A 17,593-nucleotide genomic window follows, 5' to 3' on the forward strand; every position below is an offset into this window, starting at 1 on the left:
GGTGTGACTGCCAGCGGGGCCCATAGGGCAGGAGCTATTCTAACCCCTCTTGACAGATGAGGAGACTGTCCCCAGGAGACCACACTTCCAGAAGGAGCCAAAGGCCAGCCAAGAATTCCACCCTCAGCAGGAAATGAGCATCAGATGCTTGTTGAGAGTGTCCCTGGCCAGCTGCTCTCCCATCCCCCACCTCCCCAGGCGATGGGTGGGGGGGCTGCAGGCCAGTTCCACCCGGCAGGGAGGGCAGCACGCAGGAGCGGACTGGCAGGAGACCCTTCAGGCCAGCCCGGAACGGGAGCTGTAGTCAGCTCCTTGCGTGCAGCTCCGGGCTTGGGGGGCCCAGGACACGTGCCTCCCCTCCGCTTGGAAATGACAGATGACTTTTTTTTTTAATTGTGGTAAAATACACATAACCAAATGTACCATTTTGACCATTTTAAATATATAGGTCAGTGGCATGATGTCATACGTTGTTATGCAACTGTCACCACCATCCACCTCCAGAATTTTTTCACTTTGCAAAACTGAAGCTCCATACTCATTAAACACGAACTCCCCCTCGTCACCTTCCCACTAGCCTGGCACCCACCATTCTACTTTCCATCTCTATAAACTTGACTATTCTAAGTAGCTCATGTCAGTGGAATCAAAAGGATGGTAACTGTCCTTTGGTAACCGGCTTATGTAACTTCACATAATGTCATCAAGGTTCATCCATGTTGTGGCATGTGTCAGAATGTCCTTCCTCCTTAAGCTTGAAGAATGTTTCATTGTTTATCTTTTCATCTGTCCATGGACGCTTGGGTGGCTGCCGCCTGTTGGCTGTCGTGAGTAATGACAGCTGACATCTGTCGACAGGTGCCAAGCTCTGTTCTAAGTGCTTCGCATGCACTAACTGATTTCATCAATCGTATGAAATGGGTACTCCTTAATTATCCCCTTTTCACAGATGAGGAAATCGAGGCACAGATAGTTCCAGTCGCGTGGTGGTCAGCGGTGGAGCTGGAAGCCACACAGTCAGTGTGGTGCTGTATTACTTATCCCCTAATGTTGATCAACTGAAATACAGCTTGATGCATTTAAGTCAGACACAAGGAAGGACTGACTGCTGGGCTGGGAAGCTTCGATGCAGAAATGGGAGCTTTTACTGCCCTCTACCCCTTTTTCATCTTTGGGAAAAAAAAAAAAAGATTTCCCAATCTCTTTCACGACCTGGTCCAGTCAATTAACTGAGTCTTCACCCTCACCCTGTGGGGCAGCAGGAGGGGCTGACCCAGTCCTGGCAGCCCAGCCAGAGAGTAATGCAGGCGGTGTGTGTTTCATGTCCTCCCTCTACTCCCCCTCCCGAAGCTCCTGGAAGAAGGGTGGGAGGCAGAGGGGGCCCATTCTGGCACAGGGCTCGCAGGTGCAAAAGCCGGCGGGGGGATGGGACTGGAGCCGGGGGCACCGGGAGGACCTGGCTGGCAGGGCGGTGCTCACCGCGGGTGGACTCCTCCTCACGGCCCTGCCAACTTCCCTCTGTGAGATGACTTGCACTTCCCACTGCCCCAGCCCTGGCCCTCACGGCGCTGCTTCTCCCTTCACTTCTCAGGCGGTCACCTGACCTGGGACCCTTCCTTGAGCCTCTTGTTTCCTGGGGTGTCCCACTCACTAAGAGCGCTGGGCAGAGCCATCGGATCCTCTGTTGACAGGTGAGGAAACTGAGTCCTGAAGGGGTAAGTGAATGCAAAAGCTGAGGCCTTCAGGCTGGCATCTCTGCTGCCACCCAGCCTTCCCCAAAGGGGAAGTCACTTGCTCAGGGTCACTGGCAGCTGCACCTGACCTCGGCCAGAGTCTCCTGACCCCGCTGAGGACCATGGAATGGCCAGGACAGCTGACCAGGCACCACCCTCCCAGGCCAGCCCCTCCCAGGGGGGCACCCATCAGAGCAGGCGTACCCCGACAGGCAGTGCCCCCCCAACCCCCAGGCAGCCGTCTACTTGATAACAGCCCCTCCCTTCCTCCTCGGAGGAAGTTAGACCCCACACTCCTTTCTGTGTTTGGCAGATGGGGAAAATGAGGCCTGAGGAGGAATGGCTTCCTCTGGTGCTCGATGAGCCTGGCCCACTTCCCGTGCTGGAGGTGGGACCGCTTGGGAGAAAGCAGCGCCCACTGGGCAGCAGGACCCTAACCCCAGTGGCCTTCTAAGGAGTGTAATGCAGGAGGGCCCCCTGGAGGGATGCCCTTCCAGGGCATCAGGGAATCTCCGTGCCAGCCCCAGTGGCCTGGCCTCTTTCCTAAGTGGGCCTGGCTTTTCACAATGGCTTTCGGTGGTGATGCAAGATGGCCAACTTCACCTCCTAGCCCTTCTGACCCGGGGCTGCCCTGGTCCAGCAGCCTGCGGGCCCTTCTCCTAGATGGCATCATTTCCAGGAAAACAGCCTTACTCCACATAAAGTCCCACACAGTGACAGAGGCAGGTCACGTGGCAGGAGCTCTGGTGGGAATCCCAGTGCTGTGTAGAGCCCGCCAAGGCTGAAGGGGAGGGGGGGAGCCTGCCCCAAACCGCCACAGGGCCCACCAGTTTCTCAAATCCGGGTGTTGGAATGCCTCCTCGCCCGACACCAGGGAGCTCTGCCCTCCTGGACTTTGGAGAAGGAAGGCATGATGGCGGGGCTCGGGCATGGGACCACTTGGACCCTGGGGCACTCCACCACTTACATCTATGTTTTTTGTTTTTGTTTTTTGGCCATGCCTCGGCTTGTGGGATCTTAGTTCCCCAACCAGGGATGGAACGCCGGCCCTTGGCAGTGAAACCACTGGACCACCAGGGAATTCCCACATCTGTGTTTTTAGGCACATGGCTTCACCCTTTGGGAGGTGCACACACTTGCTCAGGGGGTTGCCAGGGAAGGCTCCAAGGAGGGAGTGCATGTAAATAACAGGAACTGCTACTCGAGGGAGTGCAAACCCCAGGCCAGGCCCTTAGCCAGCACATCGGCATTTTCTCCTGTAATGCTCCCCATTTTACACCAGGAGCCAGAGCCCAGAGAGGTGGAGTAACTGCCCAAAGTCACACAGCTAGGAAGATGCAGAGCTGGGACCCCAGCCCAGAGAGGTCTGAATCCAGAGGCTAATTCTTTTTCTTTTAATTGAAGTATAGTTGATTTACAATATTATATTAGTTTTAGGTTACAACATGGTGATTTGGTATTTTTCCAAATGATACTCCATTTAAAGTTATTATAAAATAAGAGGTTAATTCTTAACCCCTGCACCGAATCCTTAGGAAGGAGGAAAGCCATAAATCACTGTGCGGAGCCAGCACAGAGTGCACCCCAGAAACAGTGGGACTTTTCACAACATTCCTCTTTCCCGCATGCTAATAGTCCAATATTTGGGGATCCTATCAATCTAAGAGCGTTGGGTTCTCTACCGTCTGCTTTCACAGGGCTCAGGAAAGACTGCCGTCCCCCCAACACAACTCCCTCCAGCAAAAGCAGGTGCTTCACCAATGCCTGAAATGTCACTATTCCCATGGATGTTCCGTGTATACAGCCCACTATCCGTGTATATATCCATGTGTATAGCCACATATATTGCTTCTTACAAACTCAAGGGTCCTATAAGGAGCCCTCATTGTTTCTGGGGAAGGACACAGGGAGATGGGAATAAGGAGACGTTCACTGTATATCCTTTTTGTACCTTTTCAATTTTGAACTATGTGAATGTATCACTAAAACATTAAGGTTAAAAATGAAAACATTTGGGCTTCCCTGGTGGCGCGGTGGTTGAGGGTCCACCTGCCGATGCAGGGGACACAGGTTCGTGCCCCGGTCCGGGAAGATCCCACATGCCGTGGAGCAGCTGGGCCCGTGAGCCATGGCCGCTGAGCCTGCGTGTCTGGAGCCTGTGCTCCGCAACGGGAGAGGCCACAGCGGTGAGAGGCCCACGTACCGCAAAAAAAAAAAAAGAAAACATTTAACAACATTTTATTTTTTTTAAACATTCATTTATTTATTAAACATTCGGCTGCACCGGGTCGGGCCTTAGCTGTGGCACATGGGATCTTTAGTTGCGGCATGTGGACTCTTAGTTGCAGCATGCCTGTGGGGTCTAGTTCCCTGACCAGGGATCGAACCTGGGCCCCCTGCATTGGGAGTGCGGAGTCAGCCACTGGACCACCAGGGAAGTCCCAACAAATGCATTTTAAAAGCTGCTAATGAGCGGGTGGGTGTATGTGCACCCAGAGGATGGGAATCCCTGGAAGGATGAAGGGTTTTGTAATGACCCCATGGGTCCAGGAGAGGAGTGGACCCAGAGGTGGGTGTGACCTGTCGAAGTATCAGTCCGCTGCAAGCATTTCACTAGAGCAGGGGCCCAGGGAGGCTGCCCTGAGTCCCTAGAGGCGCTCAGCCACGGGGGTGTGACGGCTCCCAGCAACTCCGCCAAAAAGGGCCCTGCGCTGTCACCCAGCGGGCCCTGATTCCCCCAGACCTGGAGCTCTGTGGCTCAGCCCTCGTCAGCAGCCCCCTCCGATCATCTGATCGCAGTGCCTGGCACAGGCCCACTGCCCAGTGTTCGGCACCGACTGGCTGGGGAAGGACTGTCCCATCTCCTCCCCCTGGGCCGAGGATGGACAGTGGGCAGACACTGACCTTGGTGGGCGGGGCCTCTGACCTGCTGGAGTTGCCTAAGTGACTCAGGGGTAGCAAAGGAAGGGAGGGGACAGAGAGTGGCCCCGGGGACCCCGCAGCTCCTCTCCCCGCCAGGGCAATGCTGAGGGGCCCCGCCAGGACCACATCCTAGCCGCTGAGGGTGCTGCCCCTGTGTCTAGGGGCCCCATGTGGTCCAGGGCCTGGAAGGAAGGGGCCGGGGTCACCAGGCAAGGAAGGAAGAGGGAGAGGCCGTGGAGGCACGGAGGTGACACGATGACTGCCCCTCGCAGCAAGCCCTTGGTGCTGGGTCTCTTTGGCCGGTCTCATCTACCCCTGAGTTCCCTCACCTACTGGGCGCTCCCTCCCACATCGCAGATAAGGAGACCGAGCCTCAGAGGGGAAAGGGCCCAGGTCACCAGCTGTGGGAGGGCAGCGCTGAGACCTGAACACGCTCAAGCATGGGCGAAGGGCCACAGAGGGCACAAGTCCAGGTGGAGCTAGGGGGGACACCCAGGTCCCTCCTGTCACCCCAGGCTATCCTTGGGTAATCAGGCTGGGTTCATCCTGTCCTCGGACCCGAGCACCCTGCCTTGGGCAGGCGGCCCCCACACCCTTTCACTGCCCTCCAGCCTCATCAAGGACGCACAGGCTCAGGGCCAGAGAACAGACGTGACCCTCAGTCCATGAAGGAGCCCCAGGAAACATGGGCACTGGGGGAAGCCAAGCTGAGCCGAAGCGGGAGGAGTAGGGGGCCATGCGGGGGGAGGGAGTGGCCAGGCAGAGGTGCGACCAGGGGTCAGAGGTAGGGCCCAGGACCCGAGATCTAGGGGCAAACAGGATGTCCTGCTGCACAGGGGAACACAGGCACCAGGCAAGGCCCGGGCACTGACAGGGGCTGGCGCATTCCGGGAACGCACACACATGTGAACACACACACACACACGTGCACACAAGCACACACGTTTCCTTATCAGCCAGACAACATGGTTCACAAGTCCGGAAGCAGCTCTGAGAGCCAGCCCCCTCCCCCCACGCTTGGCCCGGACAACAGGATGGCCACGGAAGCACTCTGGCCCTTCGCAAGGCCTCATGGGACCTGGTGGGCAGGGGGGTCCTGAGCACAGCCCCCAAGCCCGGGGCAGAACAGCCAATGGCCAGAGCCCTGGACCTGAGCCAGCCGCGGGTCCCCTGGCCTCAGCCCTCCCTCCAGTCTGCAGCCTCCCTGGCTGCACCCCCGTAGAAGCTGCCGTCTGGCTTCCTGCTCACCCCAGCTTGGCCTTGGGAAGCTGACCCCAGCCCCCAGACTCTGCTGGGCTCACAGGCACATCCACAGGGCACACATACCCACCGGGCACGGAGGCTCCTGCCGGGAAAGCCCTGACTTCCTGCCTCTGGGCCTGGGTCTCAGCCTAAATCCTTCCCACTGCAACATGAGGAGTCTGCTCAGACCCACACCCCTCCCCAGCCTCCCGCTGGGGGCCTTGCCCACTCACTGACACCATCCACCTCAGGATTCACTGACAGAGTCCCCCACCCCTGCACCCAGCCTCTCTTCAGCTTTTTCTTGCAGATGGTGGCCTGGCCAGACACCTGCGAACACGGGGTCACAGTGGGGCCAGAGCCTGGCTTTACGGCAGGCTCTTAACTTCCCTCTCCCCGGCCTGGGAGGCACAGACAGAACCCTTATTTCACAGCTGGAAAAACTGAGGCACAGAGAGGTGAAGAAACTTGCCTACAGTCTCCTGGATCCCCTCCCACCTCTGCAGCCTGGCTTAGAAACCCAGCCCCAGGACCCTCAGCCTGCAGCCAAGGGGCTCAGGCAAGGTCGGGCCTGTCAGGGTCAGGGCGAGGAACAGGGCCTGCAGGAGGGGGCCTCCCTGAGGGGCCTGGGGACTGGGACTCAAATGTGGGAGGGGGTGGCAGGGGCTCCCGGGGGAGAACCTGGCCAGGACCAAACCAGATCAAGGCTTCCTATACCCTCACCACCCCCCCCCGGCCTGAGACTCTCACCCAGACCACTGCCAGCCCCTGGGCTTACATGTGGGGTCAGGCTGACCTGTCAATCACCTGCCCCTCCCTAGGAAGAGAGGTGCCCCTCAGATACCTCCCCTCTCCCTGGCTGTGAGGATCCCAGGCCACCAGTGCTGGGGCCTGTTGTGAAGCAGTGCCAACCTCCACCCTCCGCTGGCCTCAGTTTCCCCACTGACACAAGGACCGCTTGTCAGCGTCAGCACTCACACACCCCGCCGCCGCCCCTGTTCCCGGAGCCTGGGAGCCCCATCCTCTCTGCTTCCTCCTTCCTGCCTTGCTCACCCCACCCCCGCTGGATTCCCCACTTGGGAAGATCTGGACACTCCCTCGGCCCCCGGCCTGCCCCACCCCTGGCCAGGTGCCCCCATGGAACAGGTTGCCGCTGGGACCTGTTCCTGCTCCCCCCGGGACCCCGAAAGGGGACTGGGGGGAAAGGCACCTATCGCTGCCTCCAGCCGCATCCTGTCCGTCTCCCCATCTCAGAGCTCAGCCTTCCTGGCAAGCCCGAGGTTATGGACGCAAATGGGTTCCAGAGCAGCGTCAACTGCAGGCTGGAGCCCAATTTCAGTGCCAACTATTGTGAGAGGAGAACGAGGAGGGGCGTGCGCGAGGGCGCAGCGCGGTGATCTCCTTGCAGCGCCACGTCCAGAGCCGAGACCTGCAGGGGCACCCCTCACACACACACTCCAGGTTGACACTTGCCCTGCCGCAGCACACAGCTCTCACTGCTGGGAAGTTCCTCTCACAACTAACCCAAATACCTCAAGCTGCAGAACAAGGCTTGGCCTTTTCTTGTCTCCCAGGGCCCAGGCCTGCTTAGAGCGGGACAGAGCAGCGCTCACCCCGCTGGGCAAAGCTCACTAGGCGCGCGGCACTGGGGGCCCGGGGTCAAAGCCTGTCCTGCTGTGCAGCCACAGGGGTGGGCCTTCCCAGTTCTAGACCTGCCTCAGTCTCCCCATTGGTGCAGTGAGCAGGAAGCAGTCGTCACCAAATGGAGTCACCACGGAACTTCTGGCTGGACCCTGGGTGCATGGGAACCCAGGCCTCCTGCCTGAAGCCAACTTGGCCTGCCCCTCCTTAGGGAGACACCATTTTCATTCATGTTTATTTTAAAAATAAATACTCTGTTCTTCACTTTCAGACTGGGGTGGCGCTGGACAGTTAGGCAGGGAGGCCTTCCTGGGTGGGCAGTGCCGATGGGAACTTCTGACACGCCCGAACCCTCCCCCGCAAATGCCTGTGATGCCTCTCATGGCTGTTCATTCTGGTCACCAGCCATGCGTGGCTGAGGACGGGAATTCCACGACCATGGGCTCCTGACTTGGGGCTCAGTGCCTGGGGGAAGATGGCCAACCCTCCACCTGGGGTCGGCCCCTCTCAGGCCCAGGAGCACTAGATGCAGGTGACTAGCACATCCATGGAGGTGGGCACCTCGATCTCCTCGAAGAGCACGTGGCCCTCAGCAGCGCCGGGGCCCCCTGCCTTGGCCACGGCCCTCAGCAGGTCCTGGGCATGCGTCAGGAGGTGCTGGTTCCGACGGTGGCCCAGTCGGCGCAGCGCTAGAATGGCCAGCACGTGGTCCCGCCTGCAGAGACACGCGGACCCTCACTGCAGACCCAGCAGCTTCAATGACACCCCAGACCCCGAGGTGAGGAGAACCCTGGGGGCTTGGGCTGGAAGTACGAGTGCACCCAGCATTCCTGGAGCCTGGTCTCAGAGAGACTGAGAATGAGCCTGGAGGAGCTGTGCTCCTGGAAGAGGTGGCTGGGCCTTGAAGGGTGCGAAGCCACGTGGAGCCAGGAGGGCAGGCCTCTGTGGCCTACGCAGAGGTTCAAGAAACCTAGTGGATTGAAGGATGCAGCAATGCGGCCACACGGGGGCGGGGCCGGGGGAGCCGCTGGCCTCAGAAAGGAGTCAGGGCCTCCCGCTTCCAGCCCTGTGCAGGGAGCCACAGCCAGGCAGCACGCAGAGAGGCAGCATGGGGGTGGGAGGCCTGCGCCCAGTGGCATCAGGAGCTCCCCCTCCCCTTCCGAGCACCCCAAGAAGCTCGAAGCACCGCCCCACAAGCTAGGGAGGGCAGGCCAGCCCAGGGCAGGAAAACAGGGACGGGCCAGAAGGGGAACCTCGGGCACTTGGAGGGGAGGGGTGGTCACTGCGGGCTGGGGGCCTGGAATTTTCCCCGGGGGGTCGGGGTGCAGGGCAAGGCGGTGGGTCCAGGAAGGAGCTAGGCCGGGGGTTTTCTGCAGTCTCCCCACCCTGGAATCTCCAAGGCCATGGAGAAATTCGGGCTGGGATTTCCATGGGTACCATGACTCACCCCCCCCCCCCGCCCCCACCACACACCCGGGATCAAAGCCTCCTTCCTCCTGGCCAGGTCTGGGGCTTCCGGAAAGAGCCTTCTCCCAGGGGTGGGGGCCGCGGCCTCCCCTCAGCCTCCCGGGGGAGGGACTTGTCCCCACCATCAGACACGGGAGGAGGGTCTCCCACTCCCTTCAGACTCCAGGGGTGGGGACGTCTCTCCCCATCTCACCACAGGACTGAATGTGGATGGTGAGAATAGACCACGAGGGAAGGGCAGCCCCCATCCCACGAGGCTCCGCCACAGCCTGAAGGCCGGGGGCCCTTAGCTGCTGCACCTGCACCTGCGCACTCAGGCCGGCGCTAGTCCGAGCCCCGCCCGGGAGGCGCCCCTTCCCCTCCCCTTCCCCTCCCCCTCCCCTCTCCCCTCCCCCGAACCAGCTCGCGCCGACCTCAGGCTCGTCGCCCGCCCACCTGCAGCCGCAGGGACACTTCTGCAGGCACGAGTCCCCTGACCCCAGGGCCCCGCGGGGCCCGCCAGAATCTAGTGGGGAACGGACCTGATGTCGGGGTAGCTCCGGATGAGTGTCTCCAGGTGCCGCCGGATGTCGTCTTTGTAAGTCTCGCCCAGTATGTCCGCCACGCACGGGATAGCTCGGCCCAACCAAGTGGCCTCAGAGCCCTACGGACACAGGGAGACGCGTACGGGGCGGGCCACTGTCCCCCCCCCCCGGAACCCCCTTGCCGCCCCTGCCTGCAGCCCATCCATTAGAGCCCCGTAGAGCCCTCCTGAAGCCACCACCGCGGTCCCACTGGGTTGCCTCCTGCATCGCGGAAGGGGACGCGGGCCTCGGCACCGTGGACTCAGTCGCAGCTCAATAGTCATCTTCCCTCCCCCACGATAGAGCACGGAGGTGTCTTCCAGAATCTGCTCAGATGGGTAAACCGAGGCCCCGCGGGCAAGTCCTGCCTGGAGTCGTACAGCGGGTGGGGGACCAGCAACCCAGGTAAGAGGTGTATGTGTAGGGAGCAGACCCTCGAACTGCTCAGGGTCAGGGGCTCAGGAGAGGTCTTCCATAGTTCCCTCCCATCAGACGGGGCTGCGACCCTCATCCCTTCCCCACACACCCCACAAACTACATGCAAATGAATGCAAACGTATGCAAAGTGTCGTCCCCACCGGCCCCGCTCCGCTGGGGGAGAGTGCGCAGAATCACTTCCGACAAAGCCTGCCCCGCAGGGGCTCTTACAGGGGCGAGCGGAAATGAGAATGGGGGATGCTAGTGGAGGGTCCCCACGCTGGAGGCCCCCCGAGGAGGCCGGCACGCCGGGCAGCCAGACAGTGCTCCTACCAGGTCCTGGAAGGTGTTGCCAATGGCCTGGGCGTCCAGGCCCATTTTCTGGGAGCCACTCACGCGCTCCACACCCCGGAACCGCTCGCGGGGCCTCAGCGCCTGCGCCAGGTACTCGCGGACGACGTAACGGTGTACCTCCTGCAGAGTCTCCTGGGCGGCCAAAGCGGGGGTCTGGGTCAGGGTCAACAGTAGGGGCCCTGGGCATGCCCCCACCACAGCTCGCCCCCCCCCATACCTGCGCCCGGGGCGGGACCACATGCTCGAGGTGGCCGGCGAATGCCACCACCTTGTCCAGGAGGGGCTGCAGCACGTCCTGTGTCAGCCAGGCCTTGGTGCACAGGACCTTGAAGAGCGGCTGGGGGCAGAGGGGGTCAGGAGTCTTCTAGCCAGGTGTCCTCCCCACGCACTAGACCCTCCCCTGGGAGCCCCGTGCATGGCTCCTGACAAGGGTGTTTCAGGCCAAGGGACAATCTGTCAACAGGAAGAAATTCTGGGGAGCTATCTGACCCCCTCTCTACGGTACCTTGGTGACATCCCCTCTCCTGCCACAAATTATGTCACTAGGCCTTTCCCAGGGACTGCCTCCTCCAGGCCCGGAGCCCCAGTAGGCAGAGTTTGAGTTTGAGTTTGAGCCTCTAGCCAGGCCTTGCTTGGGGAGTCCTGGGGGGGCCTTGAGGGGCCGGATGAGGAGAAGTTCCTTGGACACACCCACTCTGAGACGCGGAGACTGAAGAAGTTAGTTGTTTCCCAACTGTTTCTGCTCAGCTGGGAACTTGTCTGGGTCCCCCGCCAGCCCCCCGACACACCACCCCACCCCAGCACTGCCCCCACGGTAAATGAATGCCGTGACTTGGGCTTCCAGGCTCCAGGACACAGGGGGCACCTGCTGGGCATGGAAAGTGGGGAGAGGAGGGCCCATTCCCCTCACCTGCACATCACCCTGAAAGCCCTGGAGCAGCTGCTTCTGAAAGGCGCAGGTGGCAGCCACCAGGGGCTTCTCCAGCTCTTCAAGGCTTCCTGGGAACCTGGCCAGAAGATGAGTTCTGGGGAGGGGCCAGGACAGGGGACAAAGTGAGCAAGGGGGAACAGGCTGGGGTCAAGGCCTGGCATACAGCCATGAAGACTGGTGCCATACCAACTCCATTCACTTAGACTATAATGTGAAGGGCAGACCCCTGGGGCTGGGAGCAGAGTCAAGTGAGGGGACAGCGCTATGCCCAGATCATAGAGGGGCCGGGCAGTGGAGTGGTGTGGTCCCACCGCATGGCAGAGCTCCCCTGTGGCAGCGCTGAGCCGAACCTGCATCCCTCTTGGCGACAGAGCAGTGCAATGCAGCCATTCCTGACACAGGGGCCCCTCCTTTGAGCCTCATAACTGCCTCTCCAAATATTATAATGTCCCCATTTCACTGTTGGGTAAACTGAGGGCCAGGCTCTGCCCGGTCCCCAGCCCAGGGACACAGAAAGGCAGGCTAAATTTCCATCAGGGGCTTGGCCAGAGGCTGTCTACCGAGGAACAGAGAATGTTCCCTGGGGCTGAACCCCAGGGTTCCCCGTGCCCAGGGCCAGTCTGGCCCAGGTTAGGGACAAGAGAGTGTTACAGAAGCAGTGCCTCGGCGTGGTCAGGCTTTGGGTTCACACAGACCTTGTTCACGTCCCAGATCCAGCCCGTCCTGTCTGTGTGACCGGGGACAAGTGGCATTTCCTTTCTGAGCCTCCACATTCCCATCTGTACATGGGGACCCCACCCTTGCGCTGCAGCAGCTGATGCATCTTAAGTGGGGGGGACACTAACGCTTGGCACAGAAGGGGGACAGCCAGTGCCAGCCCACGGGGGGCCTCTGCCTTCTGCGGGTAGATAAACCCAGGCCCCAGCACGAGCAAAGCCCTGGGAGGGAAGTGTCAGGAAGGGCTTCTTGGCCTCTGCTCGGCCTTGAAACTCCCCGCATCCCTTCCAGGGCCTCAGCTCTGCGGGGCCGAGACAGGACCCCACGGCGGAGACGGAGGTGGAGAGGCGAGCTATCCCTGGAGGCCTCCTGGGAAGGCCGCCTGAGGCCGCCGCGGTAGCCTTCCCGGTCCCGGTTCCCTCAGTTTGCGCGCCCCCTGCCGGCCGTGCTCGGCACCGCCCCTGCGGAGGAGCGAGATAAACCCACCTGAACTCCTCGCAAGCATTGATGTTGGCGCACAGGTTAGGCTCGCTCACCGCCCCCGACTCCAGGAAAGCCTTTTCAAACCTGGCGGAGAGGTACGCAGAGGTCTTGGAAACTCTTTCTGGCTTCTATGACCTCGCGTCCGCCCTCCCTCCGGCCTTACGATGAGGCTTGTCCGGGGATCTCGGACACTGAGCCAACAGGATGGGCCCTCCCCAGGGACGACCACCGTCCACACCCTGGCCACTCCACCCACCACACCCCGGCCCAAGATGCGCCCCTACCTGGGCAGGAAGAGGCCAAGGGCCCGCGTGCAGATCTGCAAGGTGGTGGCCTCCAGCTCCGCGGAGATGACGCCGGCTGCCTTCACGTGCTGTGCCACGAGCTGAGAGCGATGCCACGCGCTGAAGGCTCGTCTGAGCCCTCAGTCCCGACGCCCCCAGCCCCCCACCTCGCGGCCCCGTGATGTCTCCAGCCTTCCCTGCCCTTCCTCGACGTCTCGCCTGCAACTTCCAGAGGCCCCAGCCTGGAGGTCAGCCCTCCCAAGTCCCCCCACCCACGGGGCCGCCTGCTAAGCTGGGAGCTGTGGCCTGGCGCTCCCAGCTTGGCCAGGCAACCCGAGGGCCTCTGATCCGGCCCCACATGGGGCCTCAAGCTCCCGTCTAACGGGGAGGCGGTTATGACTGTATTTTACAGCTCTGGGTGTCTCTACCGCCTGAGGCCCAAACACATGTCCCTCCTTCTGGGCGCACCATGTGTACGTCAACGGACAGCGGCGTATGGTAGTGGCCCTGCAGCACGTCGGGGGCCTCGGCAGCCACCCAGCGACTCTGTTCTACCTGCAGGATGCCATCGAAGCAGCTCGCGATCTTGGTCTGTGCAGGGTAAGGAAGGGGCCGCGGTGAGACCCTCCCAGGAAGGAGGTCCCCTACCTCCCGAGCCCAGAGCCCCGTCACGCGCCCTTGGAGACAGGGGCCACCCTGCTGGTGCACAGGCCCACGCCTGAGGGCACGGAGCCTCCCTGCAGTGGGGCGGCGGCGGCCACACTCAACCTGGACCCCGCCCCCTCCAGCCTGGCCCCTCGTGGCCCTTACCTCCAGGAAGCTGGCGTAGTCGCTCTCGAGTCGGGCCCACACATCGGGTGCCAGGAGTGGGGGCAGCGGCTCCGAGGGCAGAGCCAGGTCCTGGGAGCCCAGGAAATCAGGACTGGAAGGCAGGGTGGGGCCTGAAGTTCTGAGCAGAACTCTGATGGGGCAGCGGCTGCCCCTACTCCCCTCTGGATAGACTCAAAGCCTAACGCCATCACCATGAGGGCCCCGAATCTGGGCTGTTCACATCCTCAGCCCCCCAGCACGCCCTCCAGGTTTCCATGCCAGACACCCCTCCCCGCGGCTTCTGACTGCAGGACTTCCTGTTACCCTCAGCAATCAGGTGTGCATGCAGAGTGCATAAAGAGGGCCGTCCAGATGGACCTTGACCAGGTTGCCTCGGGTGTGACCACTACCCTCACGGTCAGGGTACACCCAAGACTGAACTCTAAACGCCCCCAGGACCATGCAGCTCAGGGACCAGCCACTATCCTGTCCACACTAGGGAGGCCCAGACAGGGGCGGGTACTTGTCTGAGGCCACAGGGCCTAGTAAGGAGCCCAGAACTTTGGCGCCCTCCTCCGGCTTGCCTGTCTGCCCGTGGGGCTGGGGAGCGCTCAGCGGGAGAGGTGACCCACCCCACGACGTTCTGCAGAATCCTGAACCCAGGTGTCCATCCAAAGCGAGAATGGGGCTGAAAGCCAGCTCACGCCAAGCACTGTGAGCCCACGGCTGTGTCCTGCCTGGAGGGGTGCCCGTTGCTAATTCGCTCAGAGGCACCCTGTGGACTAGCTTGTGCCTAACTGGGCTCCCTGCCTCATAAGCAACCCCCGACCCCCACCCGGATGCTTTCCAGCTTCAGGAACCGGCGGCTGATGGCCCCCTCCCCTCTCGGGAGAGCACCATGGTCTAGAACGGAGAGGAGAGAATGTCGAAGCCTCCCGGATATCGCCAGCACTCTCCGGGGAGGAAAAGGGGAAGAAAGGTGCCCTGTGCTCTTTAGAGCAGGTTCCTGAAGGCCTCTCATGTGGGCAGTTCCAGCCCCTCCTTGCCCCTCATGGCGTCCTGGCTGGGGCCTCACCTGCTGTAGACATTGGAGGCCCAGTCCAGCAGGATGTAGAGCTGCTCGCAGCCGTGGGCGTCGTGCGCCAGCTCCTGGAGGCGCTGGGCCACTGCGCCGTGGAAGGCGCGCCGGTAGGCCTCCCACGCGGGATAGCCGGCGGCCGCGTAAGCCGGGTGCACCTCCAGCTGCACCTTCTGCAGGTCGTGGCGAACCAAGCGGCCGAGCTCGTCCAGAAGCTGGGCCAAGCCGGACCCCGGGGCCTCCCCCGCGCTCACCTGCTGCACACGCTCCCGCGCGCTCCGGCGCACCGCGTCCTCCCAGTGCTGGCGCCAGTGGCGCGGCGTGCACAGAAAGTCGCCGTCTGCAGGGGGCTCTGGGTGGGCCTCCTCTTCCGCGCGCACCACGCGGGCCAGCTCCGCGAGCACGGCCGCGTCCACGCCGTCTGGGCCCAGGGTCTCGAGCACGATGGCGCCGATCTCCGCAGCCAGCCCGTCGTAGTGCAGGCACAGGTCCATGGCGCGCCGCGCAAAGCCCGTGGGGTCCTGCTCGAAGGTGCGCGAGGCTTTCTCGGCCACTAGCCGAGTCTCGAGGTGCCGCAGCTGCTCGAAGGCCGCCAGCAGTTTCCGCTCCGTGATGAGGTCAGCCACAGATATGTCTTCTGCGAGGTCAGGTGAGAAGAGGGGCAATGAGGGGGACGCCTCAGCTAGGCCTGTCAGCCCCAATCCCACACATCCGGAGCCGGGCTGCCGGGCCCCAGAGCTGCATCTGAAGGCCTGCTCCAGGAGCGACAGCCCCAGGTGCCCTGTGTCCTTTGGAATCACCTTTGAAGAGGCAGAACCACAGGTCCCAAGCCTGGCTCAGAACAGCAATTGGGATCAGCCCCTGCCTTCCCGCTCCCCCACTCCCATTCCCACTCCCAGCTCTACAGAACTAGACCTGGTGGCTTCAAGTACAGTCCTGACTGCAGGTCCATTGGGGTCAGAGCTCAGGGTGGGCATGCCCAGGCTCCTGCCACAGTGTCCAGCTTCAGCACTTCTTGCTGTTCCCTGCTCTGGGCCAACTTCCAGCCCCTAGGAGCGCTCTACCTTCACCTACATTCCCCCTTCAGGGCCCTACTCCAATGTGTCCTCTCCTGGGCAGTCCCCTGACCTCTCCTCTGCCCCATGGCTCATAGGCACCCTCTGTGACGCTGTGATCTGAGAGGGCCAGTGCCTTCTCCACCACTCTGGTTTGGCCAGGAGCCAGGCTGTGGAAGCCTCTGGAGTCCTGGGGTCCTGCAGATCTGGGTTCACATCCCATTTTTCCACTTCCCAGCTGTGAGACTTGAGGCAAGTCACTTAACCTCTCTGAGTCTCGCTTTTCTCAGCTGCCCTTGTTGGAATGTTGGAAGAATTTAACGTGAGATTGTACAGGGGCAGGGGTTTGGGGTAGCTGGGGAGGAGAGCCTGTCAGGAAGCCTAGGCCCCACTGCCCCCCTCTCTGGCCTCGGTTTCCTCCCCCGCTTAGCAGTGAGGAAGCCCTCACCTTCTAGTTCCGCAGGCCCTGCCCCAGTGGATGACTGCGGGCTGACACCGTCGATGGCCCTTGAGGGCGCCTCCCGGCCATGGGCCACCCCTGGCCCAGTGGCAGCCTGGGTCTGGTCAGCAGCCGGGCCCTCGTCCCGAGCACGCCGTAAAGACCGGAACAAGAGGCGGGAGCTGCGCCTGAGCAGGCCTGGGTCCTCCTGGGGGGCGCAGCCCGAAGCCCACTGGCTTGCCTTTGAGAAGGCCCGCCGAAGGGTGCCCAGGCCAGGCCTCAAGCCCTCACGATGGGCGCTGGACGCATCCTCGCTGCTTGCCTTCCGACTGCCCTGAGCTGGGATCTGGGGTACCACAGGCTCCCTGGGGTTGTGCAGCTCCGGCCCAGAGGCCACTGTCTGAGGCGACGGCATCTTGGCGGCAGCAGAGCTGGGGGCGAAAAGGAGGCTCAGGAAGCCCTGGGGGGTGCCTAGCCCCCAGGAGCAGACACAGAAACCCATGAGAGCCCTGTGGGATGTGCTGGGGCCCAGTAGCTTAGTCAGGGAAGCTTTCCCCAGGAGGTGACCCCAAGGCTGTCAAAAAGGAAATGTCACCAGGCAGCTCCCATGGCCAGAGCCCTCTTTGTGCCAGGCTGCAGCTACTTCTGCAGACACAGACAGCTGCTTCCATCAGGAAACCTTCCCTGACACCATCTTCCAAGAAGGTCTCCTCCAGGTACCCACCTCACCGGCTTTGCCAGGCCAGACCCTCCCATCGGAGCTGGAGACCCTCCCATCGGAGCTGGAGAATGCGTGGGTTCCGGGGCACAGCCCGACCCGCAGCCCACAGTCCCTGGGGCTGGGCCCAGAAACCACGTCCAGGACTTCCTGGACCTTAGGTCCTGAGGCTAAAATGCCCACCCCCTCCACAAGCCACTCACTGCCCCCCACCCCATCCTTCAGCTCACCCCCATTCAGCCATCAGGCCTAACTGCTTCTGCTCAAAGCGGAGCTCAGGGACCCCCGTGGGAGGCCATGCCTTTTCCCTGGGTGTCTCAGAACTGGAGGGAGGTGGGGTCAGGCCGGAGGGGGCTGGCCTAGGCCACCGGGGGCTTATCGGGCCTTGCAGCCTTCAGGGAAGGGAGGGGCCGTGCTTCTATATTTAACCAGGGGCGGGAGGTTCCCAAGCTGTTTCTCACCCATTGCATCTCCTCCCCACCACCCAGAGAGGTATGCTCTGGCCCCTCCCCGACAGAGGGTGGGGAGGGGGTCCCCAGGGCATGGGGGTGCAGAACAAGGGCTGCCCCTGACCCACCCCGAGCGGGGCCCTCACCACCCGGGCTCCCCCAGGCTCCGCCCACACCCCACCCCCTTTCCGCCCAGCCTGGCTGTGTTTGACTTTCTGCCTTTAGGTTAAGCTAGGGGTGGGAGGAAGGAGAGAAACTTCTTGGCTGCTGGAACCTCCCACCCACCCCAC

The 17,593-nt window shown here is 61.8% G+C and overlaps 1 protein-coding gene across 1 annotated transcript; it reads right to left on the reverse strand.

The window, feature by feature from the left end:
• Positions 1-8,060: 8,060 nt before the first annotated feature.
• EXOC3L4 (exocyst complex component 3 like 4) lies at positions 8,061-17,156 on the reverse strand. Its single transcript, XM_060165213.1, has 12 exons — positions 17,085-17,156; positions 16,141-16,567; positions 14,640-15,283; positions 13,565-13,676; positions 13,223-13,345; positions 12,755-12,855; positions 12,474-12,554; positions 11,250-11,364; positions 10,557-10,676; positions 10,319-10,471; positions 9,527-9,648; positions 8,061-8,253 (listed from the first exon to the last, which is right to left on the reverse strand). The coding sequence occupies exons 1-12, from the start codon at positions 17,096-17,098 to the stop codon at positions 8,061-8,063; spliced, it is 2,205 nt and encodes a 734-aa protein (XP_060021196.1). The 5' UTR covers positions 17,099-17,156.
• Between the last annotated feature and the right edge of the window lie 437 nt (positions 17,157-17,593).

Source organism: Lagenorhynchus albirostris, chromosome 1, assembly GCF_949774975.1.
Source record: "Lagenorhynchus albirostris chromosome 1, mLagAlb1.1, whole genome shotgun sequence".
In the NCBI taxonomy this organism is placed as follows: Eukaryota; Metazoa; Chordata; class Mammalia; order Artiodactyla; family Delphinidae; genus Lagenorhynchus; species Lagenorhynchus albirostris.

Coding starts and splice junctions, on each gene's coding strand:
- EXOC3L4 (XM_060165213.1), bottom strand. Junction 10,472..10,556: donor TGGTCCCGCCCCGGGCGCAG/GTATGGGGGGGG, acceptor TTGGCCGCCCAG/GAGACTCTGCAGGAGGTACA. Junction 8,254..9,526: donor CGGAGCTACCCCGACATCAG/GTCCGTTCCCCA, acceptor GTGTCTCTGCAG/GCGGGACCACGTGCTGGCCA.